Source organism: Macaca mulatta, chromosome 7 (assembly GCF_049350105.2).
Source record: "Macaca mulatta isolate MMU2019108-1 chromosome 7, T2T-MMU8v2.0, whole genome shotgun sequence".
Classification (NCBI taxonomy): Eukaryota; Metazoa; Chordata; class Mammalia; order Primates; family Cercopithecidae; genus Macaca; species Macaca mulatta.
Genome location: NC_133412.1, coordinates 134079529 through 134097411, shown reverse-complemented (window position 1 = coordinate 134097411; position 17883 = coordinate 134079529). Strand labels below are relative to the sequence as shown.

Sequence of the window (17883 nt, the reverse complement as noted above, 5' to 3'; positions counted from 1 at the left end):
GTTAGAATACAATTTGAATAAACTAATAAAACTGAATTCAGATTTACACCAACACACTTGGAAAGAGAGTGAATAATTATGCCAGACATTTAGACCGTCCAAACACCAAAACTCGTATTTCAAAATTAAAAGACACATGGTTTCCAAATGAACACAATGATTTATTATTCATATTTAATAACTGAATATAGATTGCTCAGAGAAGACTTTCTGACTTATAACTGGAGTATAAGTCCAGTTAATACTTATAACTGTGTAATTTATTGCTATCAAAGAGCACACCAGGTATTTCGGATAGAACAGTTATTACTGACAGTTAATATAATTACATAATGAAAGGATTATTTCCTTGATTTAAGTGTGAAGTATAGAACACATAGAAGATATAGCTACTTAAGTATAATATATTCTATGAACGATGTTGGTAGTGCTGATTATCTCAATGGATAGACCTGTAAGGATAGATTCTGTCTATGTAATACATACATTTAAACACAGGAACATCTCAGGAACATGGGCTATGAGATAGATGGGGCCATGAAAAACAGATAATAAACAGTAGCTAAATAGGCCAAATGATATTTGATAAATTTTAAGTATATTCTTCAAAGTCAGATGTTTATTTCCACAAGAGATTAATACAATGTTTGTCTAATTTCAGTATTGCCATTATATGCTTAGATGAGATTACACAGAAAAATGGCATAAATAATGTTTTTATTTATTGATTCTTAAAACATTATGATACTCATTTCTATTAATCTATTCAGAATAATGACTGGGAGAGATAGAGTAAGGCAAAGTTTCATTTAAAAAATCTAAAAATAGCAAGTAATATGAGCCTAGATTTTGTGTATCCCAGTGAGGAACAAGTGTCACTTCTTGGAAATTCAGTAGATACTATAAAAATAAGTGTACTAGGTTCTGCATTTCTTTGGTAATATTCCTAAAAAAATCTAGTGCCTGATTCTGCTTTGTCTAACGTAATTTTTTCTTAGAAATTCTATGTGCCAGATATGTGCCAGATTTTTCATCATATCTTTATAAAAGCAGGATGAGTAATTTATCTCCAAGAGTGAGGGAGATAAAAATGCAGAAATTTAGATATATGCAGCTCATTCATTCTCAAAAAAAAAAAAAAAAATTACTGAGAGCCTACTATTTGCCAGGTATTGAAGTAGCCCTGATAATAAAGCAGAGAACAAAGACTTCATGATCTCATTGATCTTATAACCCAGCAAAAAGAAAAATATTAAATAATGAATATTACAAATAAGAAAGTAGGGCTTGATAAGTGTGGATAAAAAAGGAAGCCAACATGAATAAGATCAGAACAGGTTTCCCTAAAAAAATTACAGTTAAGTTTAGATCCAAAGAGACAAAATTAGCTAGGAAGGCAAGGGGAGTATAACGGTGATCCAGAGAGAGGGAAGAACATATATGAAGTAGTAAAGAGACACAGCACATATTGAGAATATAGGGGACAGGTGGTTTCAGCTCAGGATGAGGCCAGAGATGTAGGCAGAAAGTACACAAAAGATGGCCTTATAGAAAATGTTTAGAAACTGTGAATTTTATTCAAAGGGCACTGGGAAGCCACTGAAAAGTTATTATTAGAAAGCTGATGGCTGGGCACAGTGGCTCATGCCTGTAATCCCAGCACTTTGGGAGGCCGTGGTGGGCAGATCACCTGAGGTCGGGAGTTTGAGACCAGCCTGACCAACATGGAGAAACCTCATCTTTACTAAAAATACAAAATTAGCTGGGCGTGGTGGCGCATGCCTGTAATCCCAGCTACTCAGGAGGCTGAGGCAGGAGAATCTCTTGAACCTGGGAGGTAGAGGTTGCGGTGAGCCGAGATCGCATCATTGCACTCCAGCCTGGGCAAGAAGAGCAAAACTCCATCTCAAAAAAAAAAAAGGAAACCTGATAATGTAAATGGTCCACTTTGGCTGCCCACTGGATTAGAGAAAAGCAAGAGTAGATACAGAGAGATTTCTTAGGAGACTGTTTCTCTAGTCCAGGCTTGATACAATGGTGATTTGAATTAGGGTGGTGGCAGTGAAAATAATGAAAACTACTGGTTTAGAAATATTTCAGTGAGTGAGTGGGTGGATATGGGGGTGGGAATATGAGGGTGGGAAGGAGAAAGCAGTGTCAAGGTCAACTTCCAGGTACCTAGTCACATAGTCACACAGATCAGGGAAGATGCCCTCACAGAGAAATAGAAAACTGGAGAAGCAAATAAGGGTGGGAGAGGAAAGAAGGGAAAGATCCCAACTTTGGTTTTGGACTTGAGTCTTAAGTGATTATAGCAGAGACATGCATGGAGATGTGGAATGGTAGCTGGATATGTGGGTCAAGTGAAAAGAAGAGAGTTATAGAATGAAGATACCAATTTGGAGTTACCAGTATTTAGATGGTATTTGAAACCATAAAAATAAATGTTAATATTTAAGAAGGGACAGAATGAGAAAAGAGGAGGGCCTAAGGCAGAGGCTTAGAGAACTACAATGTGGAATGGTCTGACAAAAGAAGCTATTTTGAAGTAAAGGGTAGTAAATGCAGCTATCCCCTGCTATCCCCAATACCTCATAAACTCTCTTCCCCTCCTTTCTAGACTTGCGAAAAATATAGACACAAGGGAGGTGTAAGCCATCTGGAAAGGAGGAAAATAATAATAACAGAGACAGAGACAAGGTAACCTATTTGATTTCCCCACCTAAGGACTCCAAAGGGCATATGCATAGTATTTACAGCAGTCATGTTTCTTATAGCAAAAGAACAACAGAAACAACCAAATGTCCATTGACAAGAGAATGGATAAACTTGTTATTGATACAATGGAATGCTATCAAAAGTGAAAATAAATAAGTTACAGCTATGTACATGCATCAGTACGACTGACTCTCACAAACAATGCTTAGCAAAAAAACCCATAAAAACCAAGTTACAGAAAAATATGGAGAGCATGGTTCCATTCATATTAAATTCTGAACATGCAAAGCTAAACATGGAATATGTAAATATGACAAAGCTATAAAGAAAGGTGAGGAATGATGTCAGAAAGATAGCCAAGCAGGAAAACCAAGCCTTCATTTTCTCCACAAAAAATAATAATTGGACAGCTCTTCATGAATGGGAATAACTGGAAGAGCTCAGGAATCTACTTGAGAAACTATAGCAATACACTGGAAGAAAAATCCCGTAAGTAATGACACAAAAATCCCATAACCACACAAAAGAAAGGAACAGTTCATTCTGCCTTTATCATCCCATTCCCAAGTCTACCACTGATTGGCATAGAAAGGGAACTCCCAAGTTTGTAAGTATCCCTGGCATGGCAATGGAGAGCAGGATGAAAGAACAGCTTTCCCAGACTTTCAGGGTACTGCCTGAGAAATCAGCAACCAGCATCAGTTATATCCCACCTAGATTGCTGAAAAGACTGGCATGCACGGAAACAAAGAAGGATGGGGGCTACCAGTATCAGCCATATAAGCAGAAATCACTACTGTCCTTAGTGGCCTGCTCTGCACAGGATTCTAGCAGACTTCTCTGCTGAGGACCTCAACAGCCCTTGTGGCTACCACAAGAGATTTCACCCCTGAGGATACCACGGTGTTCACTGAGGTGGACAGCAGCAGCTTGCTCTGCAGAAGACCCTAATAGGGTTTTGCTGGCTGCTGAGGAATCTAGCAGTCAGCATAGCTACAACAGACCCCCTGCAGGTTTGGCCACTGGGCATCCCACAGTTTTTTGCCTTCCCTATCTCCAGGTGCCTTAAGTGGTGATGTGTGCCTGTAGTCCTAAGCACTTGGGAGACTGAGACAGGAGGGTCACTTGAGCCTGGGAGGTTAAGGCTTCAGTGAGTCATAATTATGACACTGCAGTCCAGCCTAAGTAACAGAGTAAGACCTTGTCTCAAAAGAAAGAAGAAAGAAAGAAGGAAAAAGAAAGAAAAAGAAAAAGAAATACTGTCAGAAAACTTTTTTTTTTTTTTTCTCGAGACGGAGTCTCACTCTGTCACCCAGGCTGGAGTGCAGTGGCCGGATCTCAGCTCACTGCAAGCTCCGCCTCCCGGGTTTACGCCATTCTCCTGCCTCAGCCTCCCGAGTAGCTGGGACTACAGGCGCCTGCCACCTCGCCCGGCTAGTTTTTTTTTTGTATTTTTTTAGTAGAGACGGGGTTTCACCGTATTAGCCAGGATAGTCTCGATCTCCTGACCTTGTGATCCACCCGTCTCGGCCTCCCAAAGTGCTGGGATTACAGGCTTGAGCCACCGCGCCTGGCCTAGAAAACTTTCTAAATCTGGGGAAAGATATAAACATCAAGGTACATGAAACATAATGATGTAAAATCAGATTCAACCCAGAGAAGACTTCACCAAGATACATTATAATCAAATTTTCAAAAATCAAAGACAAAGAGAGAATTTTTAAAGCAGCGAGAGAAGCAGCATATCACATACAAGGGAACCTAAATAAGACCATTGGTGAATTTCTCAGCAAAAATCTTGCAGACCAGGAGTAAGTGGGAAGAGTTCATGAAAGGAAAAAAAAAAAAGCCAACCGAAAATACTTCATGCAGCAAAGCTATCCTTCACCAACGAGGGACAGATAAAGACTTTTCCAGACAAACAAACTGAGGGAGTTCATCACTATTAGACTTGTGTTACAAGAAATGCAAAAGGGCGTTCTTCAGGCTTAAACAAAAGGCCATTAATTAGAAGCATGAAAGTATAGACTGGGTGTGGGGGCTCATGCCTGTAATCCCAGCACTTTGGGAGGGTGAGGTGGGCAGATCACCTGAGGTCGGGAGTTCGAGACCAGCCTGACCAACATGGAGTAACCTTGTCTCTAGTAAAAATACAAAATTAGCTGGGTATGGTGGCACATGCCTGTAATTCCAGCTACTTGGGATGCTGGAGCAGGAGAATCACTTCAACCTGGGAGGCGGAGGTTGTAGTGAGCCAAGATCGTGCCATTGCACTCCACCCTGGGCAAAAAGAGTGAAACTCCATCTCAAAAAAAAAAAAAAAAAAAAAAAAGAACATCAAAGTATAAAACTCGCTGACAAAGGTAAATATATAGTCAAATTCTGAATACTCTAATACTGTACTGGTAGTGTGTAAATTACTTATAACTCTAATATAAATGTTGAAAGACAAAAGCATTTCCAGAAAAGAACCAGAGCTACAAAAATTTGTTAATGGATATATAATGTAAAAATACATACACTGACACAGAAAACATAAAATATAAGAGAGAATGATATGGTTTGGCTGTTTCCCTACCAAAATTTTCATCTTGAATTGTAAGCTCCCATAATTCCCAACTGTCATGGGAGGGACCTAGTGGGAGGTAAATGAATCATGGGAGGAGATCTTTCCTGTGCTGTTCTCATGATAGTAAGTCTCATGAGATCTGTTGATTTTATAAAGGGGAGTTCCCCTGTCACATGCTCTCTTGCCTTCTGCCATGTAAGATGTGTTTTGCTCCTCATTCGCCTTCAGCCACGACTGTGAGTCCTCCCCAACCATGTGGAACTGAGAGTCAATTAAACCTCTTTCCTTTATAAATTACCCAGTCTCAGGTATATCTTTATTAGCAGCATGAGGACAGACTAATACAGAGAATAAAACTAAGTTTTTGTAAGTGATCAAAGTTGTTATCAACTTCAAATAGACTAGCATAACTATAAGATGTTTTATGTAACCCTTGTGGCAACAAAAATGCAAAAACCTACAGTAGATACAGAAAAGATGACGAGAAAGGAATAGAAATATGCCACTAAGCATGGTATGTTCTTCCATTTGTTTGTGTCCTCTTTTATTTCACTGAGCAGTGGTTTGTAGTTCTCCTTGAAGAGGTCCTTTACATCCCTTGTAAGTTGGATTCCTAGGTATTTTATTCTCTTTGAAGCAGTTGTGAATGGAAGTTCATTCATGATTTGGCTCTCTGTTTGTCTGTTACTGGTGTATAAGAATGCTTGTGATTTTTGCACATTAATTTTGTATCCTGAGACTTTGCTGAAGTTGCTTATCAGCTTAAGGAGATTTTGGGCTGAGACAATGGGGTTTTCTAAATATACAATCATGTCATGCTCATGGATAGGAAGAATCAATATCATGAAAATGGCCATACTGCCCAAGGTTATTTATAGATTCAATGCCATCCCCATTAAGCTACCAATGAGTTTCTTCACAGAACTGGAAAAAACTGCTTTAAAGTTCATATGGAACCAAAAAAGAGCCCGCATCTCCAAGACAATCCTAAGTCAAAAGAACAAAGCTGGAGGCATCACGCTACCTGACTTCAAACTATACTACAAGGCTACAGTAACCAAAACAGCATGGTACTGGTACCAAAACAGAGATATAGACCAATGGAACAGAACAGAGTCCTCAGAAATAATACCACACAACTACAGTCATCTGATCTTTGACAAACCTGAGAGAAACAAGAAATGGGGAAAGCATTCCCTATTTAATAAATGGTGCTGGGAAAATTGGCTAGCCATAAGCAGAAAGCTGAAAGTGGATCCTTTCCTTACTCCTTATATGAAAATTAATTCAAGATGGATTAGAGACTTAAATGTTAGACCTAATACCATAAAAACCCTAGAGGAAAACCTAGGTAGTACCATTCAGGACACAGGCATGGGCAAAGACTTCATGTCTAAAACACCAAAAGCAATGGCAGCAAAAGCCAAAATTGACAAATGGGATCTCATTAAACTAAAGAGCTTCTGCACAGCTAAAGAAACTACCATCAGAGTGAACAGGCAACCTACAGAATGGGAGAAAATTTTTGCAATCTACTCATCTGACAAAGGGCTAATATCCAGAACCTACAAAGAACTCAAACAAATTTACAAGAAAAAAACAAACAACCCCATCAAAAAGTGGGCAAAGGATATGAACAGACATTTCTCAAAAGAAGACATTCATACAGCCAACAGACACATGAAAAAATGCTCATCATCACTGGCCATCAGAGAAATGCAAATCAAAACCACAATGAGATACCATCTCACACCAGTTAGAATGGCAATCATTAAAAAGTCAGGAAACAACAGGTGCTGGAGAGGATGTGGAGAAATAGGAACACTTTTACACTGTTGGTGGGACTGTAAACTAGTTCAACCATTATGGAAAACAGTATGGCGATTCCTCAAGGATCTAGAACTAGATGTACCATATGACCCAGCCATCCCATTACTGGGTATATACCCAAAGGATTATAAATCATGCTGCTATAAAGACACATGCACACGTATGTTTATTGCGGCAGTATTCACAATAGCAAAGACTTGGAATCAACCCAAATGTCCATCAGTGACAGACTGGATGAAGAAAATGTGGCACATATACACCATGGAATACTATGCAGCCATCAAAAAGGATGAGTTTGTGTCCTTTGTAGGGACATGGATGAAGCTGGAAACCATCATTCTTAGCAAACTATCACAAGAACAGAAAACCAAACACCGCATGTTCTCACTCATAGGTGGGAACTGAACAATGAGATCACTTGGACTCGGGAAGGGGAACACCACACACCGGGGCCTATCATGGGGAGGGGGGAGGGGGGAGGGATTGCATTGGGAGTTATACCTGATGTAAATGACGAGTTGATGGGTGCTGACGAGTTGATGGGTGCAGCACACCAACATGGCACAAGTATACATATGTAACAAACCTGCACGTTATGTACATGTACCCTAGAACTTAAAGTATAATAATAATGTAAAAAAAAAGAAAAAAAAAATATGCCACTAAAAATCATCAAATCACAAAGAAAGACAGCAAGAAAAGAAGAAAGGGACAAAAGGTCTCCAAAACAACCAAATAACTACAACACCATTAACAAAGTAGCAAAAGTAAATCTTTACCTATCAATCATTACTTTATATGTAAATAGACTAAATTTGCCAGTCAAAAGACATAGAGTGGTTGAATGGATAAAAAAATATAAGACCCAACTATATGCTGCCTAAAAGAGACTCACTTCACATTTAAGGACACACACAGAGTGAAAGTGAATATACTCCATGCAAATGGAAACCAAAAAGAACAGAGGCAACTAAACTTATATCAGACAAAACAGATGTTAAATCAAACTACCACATGAAACAAAGAAAGTCACTAGAAAATGATAAAAGGATCAATTAAGAGGATATAACAAATGTAAATATATATTAACTCAAGTCAGAGCACCTAAATATATAAAGCAAATACTAACAGATCTGAAGGGAGAAATAGACAGCAATACAATAATAGGCAATTCAACATTTCACTTTGAACAATGGATAGATTATCCAGACAGAATATCAATAAAGGAACACTAAGCTGGAACTACACTTCAGACAAAATAAACCTAACAAACGTATACAGAAAATTCCAGCCAACAGCAGCAGAATACACATTCTCCTTGAGTGCAAAGAACATTTTACAAAATAAATCATATGTTAGGCCAGAAACCAAATCTTAACACATTTAGTAAGACTGAAATCATATTAAGTAATTTTTATAACCACAATGATATGAAACTAGAAATCAGTAACAGAAGAAAAACTAGAAAATTCACAAATATGTGGAAATTAAACAACATACTTGTGAACAATCAATGGTTCAAGGAATTTATCCATTTCTCAAGAAATGGGAAGTTTTGATTCTCAAGAAAAATATCTTGAGAATAATGAAAAAGTAAACATAACATACCAAAATTTATGGTATGTATCCAAAGCAGTCCTGATAAATTTATACTAATAAATGACAATATTTAAAAAGAAAAAAATATCTCAAATAACCTGGTATCACACCTTAAAGAACTAGTTAGTGTAAGAAAGCCCAAAGTTAGAGTAAGGATGGAAATAAAGATCAGAGTAGAAATAAAATAGAGATTAGACATACAATAGAAAAAAATAAAAATCAGTGAAACTAAAAGTTGGTTTTTTTAAAACATAAAATTCACAAACCTTTAGCTAGATTAACTAAGAAAAAAGAAAGACTCAAATACATAAAATCAGAAATGAAGGGGGAGATATTACAACTGAGGCCACATAGGTATGAAAAAAATCACTAAACAATTATACACCAACAAATTGGAGAACTCAGAAGAAACGGATAAATTCCTAGACACAGAAAACCTACCAAGATTGAATTATAAAGCAATAAAAATTGTAAACAAACCAACAGAAAGTAAGGAGATTGAATCTGTTATTTATTTATTTATTTATTTATTTAGAGACATAGTTTCGCTCTTGTTGCCCAGGCTGGAGTGCAATGGTGAGATCTTGGCTCACTGCAACCTCCGCCTTCTGGGTTCAAGAAATTATCTTGCCTCAGCCTCTCGATTAGCTGAGATTACAGGCACCTGCCACCATGCCCAGCAAGTTTTTGTATTTTTAGTAGAGATGGGGTTTCACCATATTGGCCAGGCTGGTCTTCAACTCCTGACCTCAGGCAACCCACCTGCCTCGGCCTCCCAAAGTGTTGAGATTATAGGTGTGAGCCACCACACCTGGCCAGAATCTGTAATTTTTAAAAAAAAAAATCCCATTAAAGAAAAGGTTAGAACCTGATGGCTTCATTGCTGAATTCTCCTAAACATTCAGAAAAGAATTAATACCAATCCTTCTTCAAATTCTTCTAAAAACTGAAAAGGAGAGAATAATTCCAAGCTTATGTTATGAGGCCTGCATTACCCTAATACAAAAGCCAGACAAGGACATTAAAGAAAAAAAGTATTACAGTCTAATATCTATAATGAACATAGATGTAAAAATCTTGAACAAAATATTAGCGAACCAAAATAAAAGCATATTAAAAGAATCAATACACCATGATCAAGTAGTATTTGTCACAGGGATGCAACGTATGGAAATCTATGAAAATGATACACCACATTAACATAATGATGTACAAAAACCATATGATCATCTCAATAAATATTTAAAAAATTGACAAAATTCAACATCCTTTCATGATAAAAAACTATCAACAAATTACATATAGAAGGAATGTACCTCAACACAATAAAAGCCATATATATATGACACGAAAGCTAACATCACACTAAACTGTGAAAAGTTGAAAGCCTTTCCTTTAAGATTAGGAATAAGCCAAGGATGCCCACTCTTGCCATTTCTTTTCAACATAATACTGGGAGTTATAGCCAGAGCAATTAGTCAAAAGAAGAAATAGGAAAAGTTACATTGTCTCTGTTTGCAGATAACATGATCCTACTTATAGAACACCCTAACAACTCTACCAAAAAGCTGTTGAAACTAATTGATTCAGTAAAGCTTCAGGATGCAAAATCAGCATACAGAAATTAGTAGCACTTCCACACACTAACAAGGAGCTGTCTGAAGAAGAAATCAAGAAAAACAGTCCCATTTACAACAGCTACCAAAACAAACAAACAAAAACAAAACAAAAAACCCCAACAACTTAAAAACAAATTTAACCAAGGACGTGAAAGATCTTCACACTAAAAACTATAAAACATTGATGAAAGACATTGGAGACACAAGTAAATGAAAAAATATTCCTTATTCATGGAATGGAAGAATTAACATTGATAAAATGTCCATAAAATCCAAAGTGATCAACAGATTCAATGATTCTACCAATGAATTCTAATCACATTTTTCTATCAAAATTCTTAAGACATTTTTCACAGAAAAAAAGAAAAGAATCCTAAAATTCATGTGGAATAACAAAAGACCTTGAATAGGCAAAGAAAGCTTAAAGAAATGAACAAAGAGGCAGGTAAACATCACCTGATCTCAAAGTATACTACAAAGCTAAAGTAATCAAAACAGCATGGTACTGGCATAAAATCAGTATACACCAATGGAACAGAACAGAGAACCCAGAAAGGGGCTAATACACAAAATATATAAGGAACACAAACAACTCAATAGCAAGAAAACAAATAACCCGATTAAAAAATGGGCAAATGACTGGAAAAGACATTTCTCAAAGGAAGACATACAAATGGCCAAAAGGTATGTGAAAAAAATTTAACATCACTAATTACCAGGCAACACAAATTAAAATCACCATGAGGTATCACCTCACACCTATTAGGATGGTTACTACGAAAAAGGAAATATATAAAAAGGGTTCGCAAGGGTGTGGAGAACAGAGAACCCCTAGTACAGTGTTAATGAGAATGTAAATTATAAGGCCATCATGGAAAACACTATGGAAGTTCCTCAAAAAATTAAAAACAGAACTACCATATGCACACCTTATTAGTGTTTTGAAAGATTAAACATGAAAATTTATGTAAAGCATCTGGCACATTCAATTACGTGTAAGTGTTCTTGTCCACCCTCTATCTTCTATTTGATAATTTCAATACAAAGCACACTTTCACAAAAGATAGATCTTCCATAGCCCAAATTTCCAAAGCACTTTTACCCTCTGCTAATAGTATGTACCTCTCCTTTTCCAACCCTGTGACCTTCTTGTCTATTCCCACACCTATTCCAACAATAATATTGTTGCCTTCTATCTTTCCCCTTTTACTGTACCCCTAATTATGAAGATCAAAGTGGAGATTTCAAAGAATAAGAAGAATCTTGCTTGCTAATCTTTTATCACAGGGTAATAGAGTAACCCAAGGGTGGCAATACAGTCACGGGAAAAATTTTACATATATACATACATATAATACATTTGTATAGATTCAAACATATACATACAGATCTATATTTCACAAATACAATGTATAACCTTGTAAGTTTTATTTTAAAAGTGAATTTACTACATGATTTCCACTCTCACTGCCTCTCCGTTCACTTGTTCCTCATATCCTTGTATTTAATCTGGTTACCATTAAATCGCCATTTCTTGGACCTCATCCTCCTCAACGTTTTCCTCTACCTCTCTAATAGTGATAGTCCCCGGCTGTGAAATGCTTCCAGTTTCTGGTTTCCATAATATCAGTCTACACCCTGGGCCATACTCCTACTACTCTGACATATCATTCCCCAGAATTCTCTTTTTCTATTTCCTAATTACTAATTTTCTTCTTGGTTTACCTCCTCTCTTTCCCGATTCTTCATTCTGTCTGAAATGTATGGCTTCAGTTAATGTTTCTGTTCTACTAAGCCCTACATCTCTTTTGGTCTGTCCTTCTATCTTAATTATAGTCCAACATGTTTATCTGCATGAATGGCTCTTTATACTTGGGTGTCCCACTGGCACTACAAAGATAATATTTTCATAATTGAACTCATCTTTCTTTACAAACCTAATGATCTGTCTGTGTTTGAATTTCCTTAATACTTTCAGCATCCTCACTGGGGTCATCTTGGAATGCTCTTTCTCCTGAATACCAGTGTGAAACCTATATCATAATCTCTCTATAAACATCTATTTACCTCTCACATCATCTTCATTGCCACTATTGTTACCATATTTCAGGTATTTATTACCTCTTTCACAGACTAATATGAATAGTTGCTTAATTGATCTCCCTATTTACAGTATGTTCTCTCCATTCCAACCTATTCATGGTTATCAAATTAATCTTCTTAGAGCAAAGCTCTGCATGACTCTCACGCAAAAAGACATTTATTGCATTCCTGCTATATGTAGCATAAAGTCCAAATTCCTTAGCCTACCATTCAAGGCCTACTGTACTTGATTCCAACCTACCTTTCCAAACAATTTTCCATTAATCATCTCCATGTACCCTGAACTTAAGCCAAAGTCAACTGTGAGGTTTTCTGTTATCCTCTATTAAAGGAGACAGGTCTCAGTCCTGTTAGAGGTAGGAAGCTGAAACTGGGCTTGCAGCCCTGCATGTAACCTAGATCTACAAAATACTGTTCTGTCTATGAAACAGCTCCTAGGAAAATTTTGCTTACTAGATTGGGTATAGTCACAAGAAAGCCTGCAACCCAGCTGAGGCATGGGTGGAAAAGGAATTACACATAAGGAACGACACTACCTAAGCCTGCTCCACCCTCAAAAAATTAAGAATAACAACTGGTTCAGACTCAGTGAAGCCAACAGGAATTTGTCAGAAGCAAATATGAATCTCTATAACAGTATGCCTTCATGATGCAAGACCCACAGGAAAACAACTCCCACTAAAAAAAAAAAATTCACAGTAAAATGGAAAAAAAATTTTAAATGAACCTCACTTATAAAAGAGTCCGAAGACATGAACAATGGCAGGACTGACATATCCAGAATCATAGACAATAATCTGAAAGAAATTCTAAAAGAAGAATATTTAATGTCAAAAGAAACCATGAAAGGAATAGCTGCCATACAGCAAGGAAAGGACAATATGAAAAGAACAGGCATTTTCTTCTTTGAAAGAATCAAACAGGAATCTTGGAGTAAAAGTTTCAAAGGACAGGTTAAGCATTAGATTATCCACAGAAGGATGGAAAATAGTAAACTGAAAGACATATGTGAGGAAAACACAATATATAGTAGAGCCAAAAAAAAAAAAGGAAAATGTGAAAAAGAACCATTAAAGGAAATGTTTCAGCAAGAAGCAAATTAAACTCCAATGGGAAGAGCAGGATGCAAGGAGCAAAGATGAACCAAAAACAACAATAACAATAAAACAAACTAGCAACAAAAATAGCAAAGAAAATGGAAGGGGAAGCCTGAGTTTAAGCATTCTAGGGTCTTTGTTTTCTTCAGAAGGAGGAAAGATATTAAGTTTAGAATTTTTTGATGTTTAAAAATAATATTTGTTAATTCTGGGTGGCACAATTATTATGTTTTTGTTATATCACTCTCTGTGCTTCTCTATGTTTGAAATATTTAACAACTGTTTTAGATTACACCTCTTCCAGATTGTCCACATAGAATTACTTCTTTCCTCCTCTGAATTCACAAAGCACTTTATCTCTACCTTTCTTCTATGTACCATGGCTACTTAAAAATGTTATACATTCCCCACTAGATAAGTTTCTTGATAGCAATATAAATATTTATTTGCTATCATTTAAAAAAATCATCCTAACTTCTAATCAGAAAATACAGAATTTTTAAAACTAAATTAGGCTCTGATTAGTTAAGATATAGCTCTAAAGTGCAGCAAAGATAAGAGCTGGCAAATAAAAATAAGATATGAAAACAATTATCACCACAAATTATGAAGCTCTGTCAAAAGATGAAAGAGGTCTGAATGAAGGGTAAGTTATACCTCGGGGTATCCAATCTTTTGGCTTCCCTGAGCCACACTGGAAGAAAAATTGTATTGGGTCACACAGAAAATACACTAACACTAACAATAGCTGATTAGCTAAAAACAAAACAAAACAAAACAAAAAGTCATAATGTTTTAAGAAAGTTTATAAATTTCTGTTGGGCTGCATTCAAAGCTGTCGTGGGCTGCATGTGCCCTGTCGGCCACGGGTTGAACAAGCTTGAGTATGTATCATTCACTGGGGTGGACAAGAGGTTTTCCTGGAAATTAGAAAATGCCTATAATAATAAAAGGGTGATAGGGTATACAGTGGAAAATGACTTTATTTAAAATATAAACACCTGTATTTTCTCATTGAATATATTTGAAAATCGTGGCAGGCAGTTCCAAGATGGCTGAATAGGAACAGCTCCAGGCTACAGCTCCCAGCATGAGCAACACAGAAGACGGGTGATTTCTGCATTTCCAACTGAGGTACTGGGTTCATCTCACTGGGGCGTGTCCGACAGTGGGTGCAGGACAGTGGGTGCAGCCCACCGAGCAAGAGCCGAAGTAGGGCAAGGCATCGCCTCACCCGGGAAGTATAAGGGGGAATGGAATTCCCTTTCCTAGCCAAGGGAAACCGTGACACACACCTGGAAAATTGGGTGACTCCCACCCTAATACTACGCTTTACCGAGGGTCTTAGCAAACGGCACACCAGGAGATTATATCCTGCGCCTGGCTGGGAGGGTCCCATGCCCAAGGAGCCTCCCTCATTACTAATTAGCACAGCAGTCTGAGATCTAACTGCAAGGCGGCAGCGAGGCTGGGGAAGGGGCGCCCGCCATTTCTGAGGCTTTAGTAGGTAAACACAGTGGCCAGGAAGCTCAAACTGGGTGGAGCCCACAGCAGCTCAACGACGCCTGTCTGCCTCTGTAGACTCCACCTCTGGGGACAGGGAATAGCCAAACAAAAGGCAGCAGAAACCTCTGCAGATTTAAATGCCCCTGTCTGACAGCTTTGAAGAGAGTAGTGGTTCTCCCAGCATGGAGTCTGAGATCTGAGAACAGACAGACTGCATGCTCAAATGGGTCCCTGACCCCTGAGTAGCCTAACTGGGAGTCACTCCCGACGAGGGGCAGACTGACACTTCACACCTCACACGCCCAGGTACCCCTCTGAGACGAAGCTTCCAGAGGAACAATCAGGCAGCAACATTTGCTGTTCAGCAATATTCGCTCTTCTGCAGCATCCACTGCTGATACCCAGGCAAACAGGGTCTGGAGTGGACCTCGAACAAACTCCAACAGACCTGCAGCTGAGGGTCCTGACTGTTAGAAGGAAAACTAACAAACAGAAAGGACATCCACACCAAAACCCCATCTGTACATCACCATCATCAAAGACAAAGGTAGATAAAATCACAAATATGGGGAAAAAACAGAGCAGAAAAGCTGAAAATTCTAAAAATCAGAGTGCCTCTCCCTCTCCAAAGGAACACAGCTCCTCACCAGCAACGGAACAAAGATGGATGGAGAATGACTTTGATGAGGTGAGAGAATAAGGCTTCAGACAATCAAACTTCCCCAAGCTAAAGGAGAAAGTTTGAACCCATCGCAAAGAAGCTAAAAACCTTGAAAAAAGATTTGACGAATGATAAACGAGAATAACCAATGTAGAGAAGTCCTTAAATGACCTGATGGAGCTGAAAATCATAACACGAGAACTACGTACAAATGCACAAACTTCAGTAACCAACTCGATCAACTGGAAGAAAGGGTATCAGTGATTGAAGATCAAATGAATGAAAGGAAGCGAGAAGAGAAGTTTAGAGAAAAAAGAGTTAAAAGAAATGAACAAAGCCTCCAAGAAATATGGGACGATGTGAAAAGACCAAATCTGTGTCTGATTGGTGTACCTGAAAGTGATGGGGAGAATGGAACCAATTTGGAAAACACTCTGCAGGATATTATCCAGGAGAACTTCCCCAACCTAGCAAGGAAGGCCAATATTCAAATTCAGGAAATACAGAGAATGCCACAAAGATACTCCTCGAGAAGAGCAACTCCAAGACACGTAATTGTCAGATTCACCAAAGTTGAAATTAAGGAAAAAATGTTACGGGCAGCCAGAGAGAAAAGTCGGGTTACCCACAAAGGGAAGCCCATCAGACTAACAGCGGATCTCTCAGCAGAAACTCTACAAGCCAGAAGAGAGTGGGGGCCAATATTGAACATTCTTAAAGAAAGGAATTTTCAACCCAGAATTTCATATCCAGCCAACCTAAGTTTCATAAGTGAAGGAGAAATAAAATCCTTTACACACAAGCAAATGCTGAGAGATTCTGTCACCACCAGGCCTACCCTACAAGAGCTCCTGAAGGAAGCACTAAACATGGAAAGGAACAATCAGTACCAGTCAAAGCAAAAACATGCTAAATTCTAAAGACCATAGATGCTAGGAAGAAACTGCATCAGCTAAGGAGCAAAATAACCAGCTAACATCATAATGACAGGATCAAGTTCACACACAACAATATTAACCTTTAAATGTAAATGGGCTAAATGCTCCAATTAAAAGACAGACTGGCAAATTGGATAAAGAGTCAAGACCCATCAGGGTGCTGCATTCAGGAGACCCATCTCATGTGCAGAGACATACATAGGCTCAAAATAAAGGGATGGAGGAAGATCTACCAAGCAAATGGAAAACAAAAAAAGGCAGGGGTTGCAATCCTAGTCTCTGATAAAACAGACTTTAAACCAACAAAGATCAAAAGAGACAAAGACGACCATTACATAATCATAAAGGGATCAATTCAACAAAAAGAGCTAACTATCCTAAATATATATGCTCCCAATAAAGGAGCATCCAGATTCATAAAGCAAGTCCTTAGAGACTTACAGAGAGACTTAGACTCCCACAGAATAATAATGGGAGACTTTAACACCCCACTGTCAACATTAAACAGATCAACAAGACAGAAAGTTAATAGGGATATCCAGGAATTGAACTCAACTCTGCACCAAATGAACCTAATAGACATCTACACAACTCTCCACCCCAAATCAATGGAATAGACATTCTTCTCAGCACCACATTGCACTTACTCCAAAACTGACCACATAGTTGGAAGTAAAGCACTCCTCAGCAAATGTAAAAGAAGAGAAATTATAACAAACTTTCTCTCAGACCTAAGTGCAATCAAACTAGAACTCATGATTAAGAAACTCACTCAAAACCGCTCAACTATATGGAAACTACACAACCTGCTCCTCAATGACTATTGGGTACATAACGAAACAAAGGCATAAATACAGATGTTCTTTGAAACCAATGAGAACAAAGATACAACATACCAGAATCTCTGGGACACATTTAAAGCAGTGTGTAGAGGGAAATTTATAGCACTAAATGCCCACAACAGAAAGCAGAAAAGATCTAAAATTGACACCCTGACAACACAATTAAAAGAACTAGAGAAGCAAAAGCAAACACATTCAAAAGCTAGCAGAAGGCAAGAAATAACTAAGACCAGAGCAGAACTGAAGAAGATAGAGACACAAAAAACCCTTCAAAAAAAAAAATTCAATGTATCCAGGAGCTGTTTTTTGAAAAGATCAACAAAATTGAGAGACCGCTAGCAAGACTAATAAAGAAGAAAAGAGAGAAGAATCAAACAGATGCAAGAAAAAATGATAAAGAG

At 37.8% G+C, this 17883-nt stretch overlaps 1 protein-coding gene across 3 annotated transcripts in view; it reads right to left on the bottom strand.

Moving 5' to 3' along the window:
• MNAT1 (MNAT1 component of CDK activating kinase) overlaps positions 1 to 17883 on the bottom strand; it is a 240475-nt gene that overhangs the window by 5836 nt on the left and 216756 nt on the right. The window contains exon 8 of one of the 3 annotated variants that reach the window (XM_077937995.1): positions 9479 to 9538. The exons of the other annotated variants lie outside the window; for them this stretch is intronic. Coding sequence (XP_077794121.1) covers positions 9479 to 9538 — 60 coding nt within the window. The remainder of the gene's footprint in view (positions 1 to 9478; positions 9539 to 17883) is intronic. 3 annotated transcript variants of the gene reach the window in all.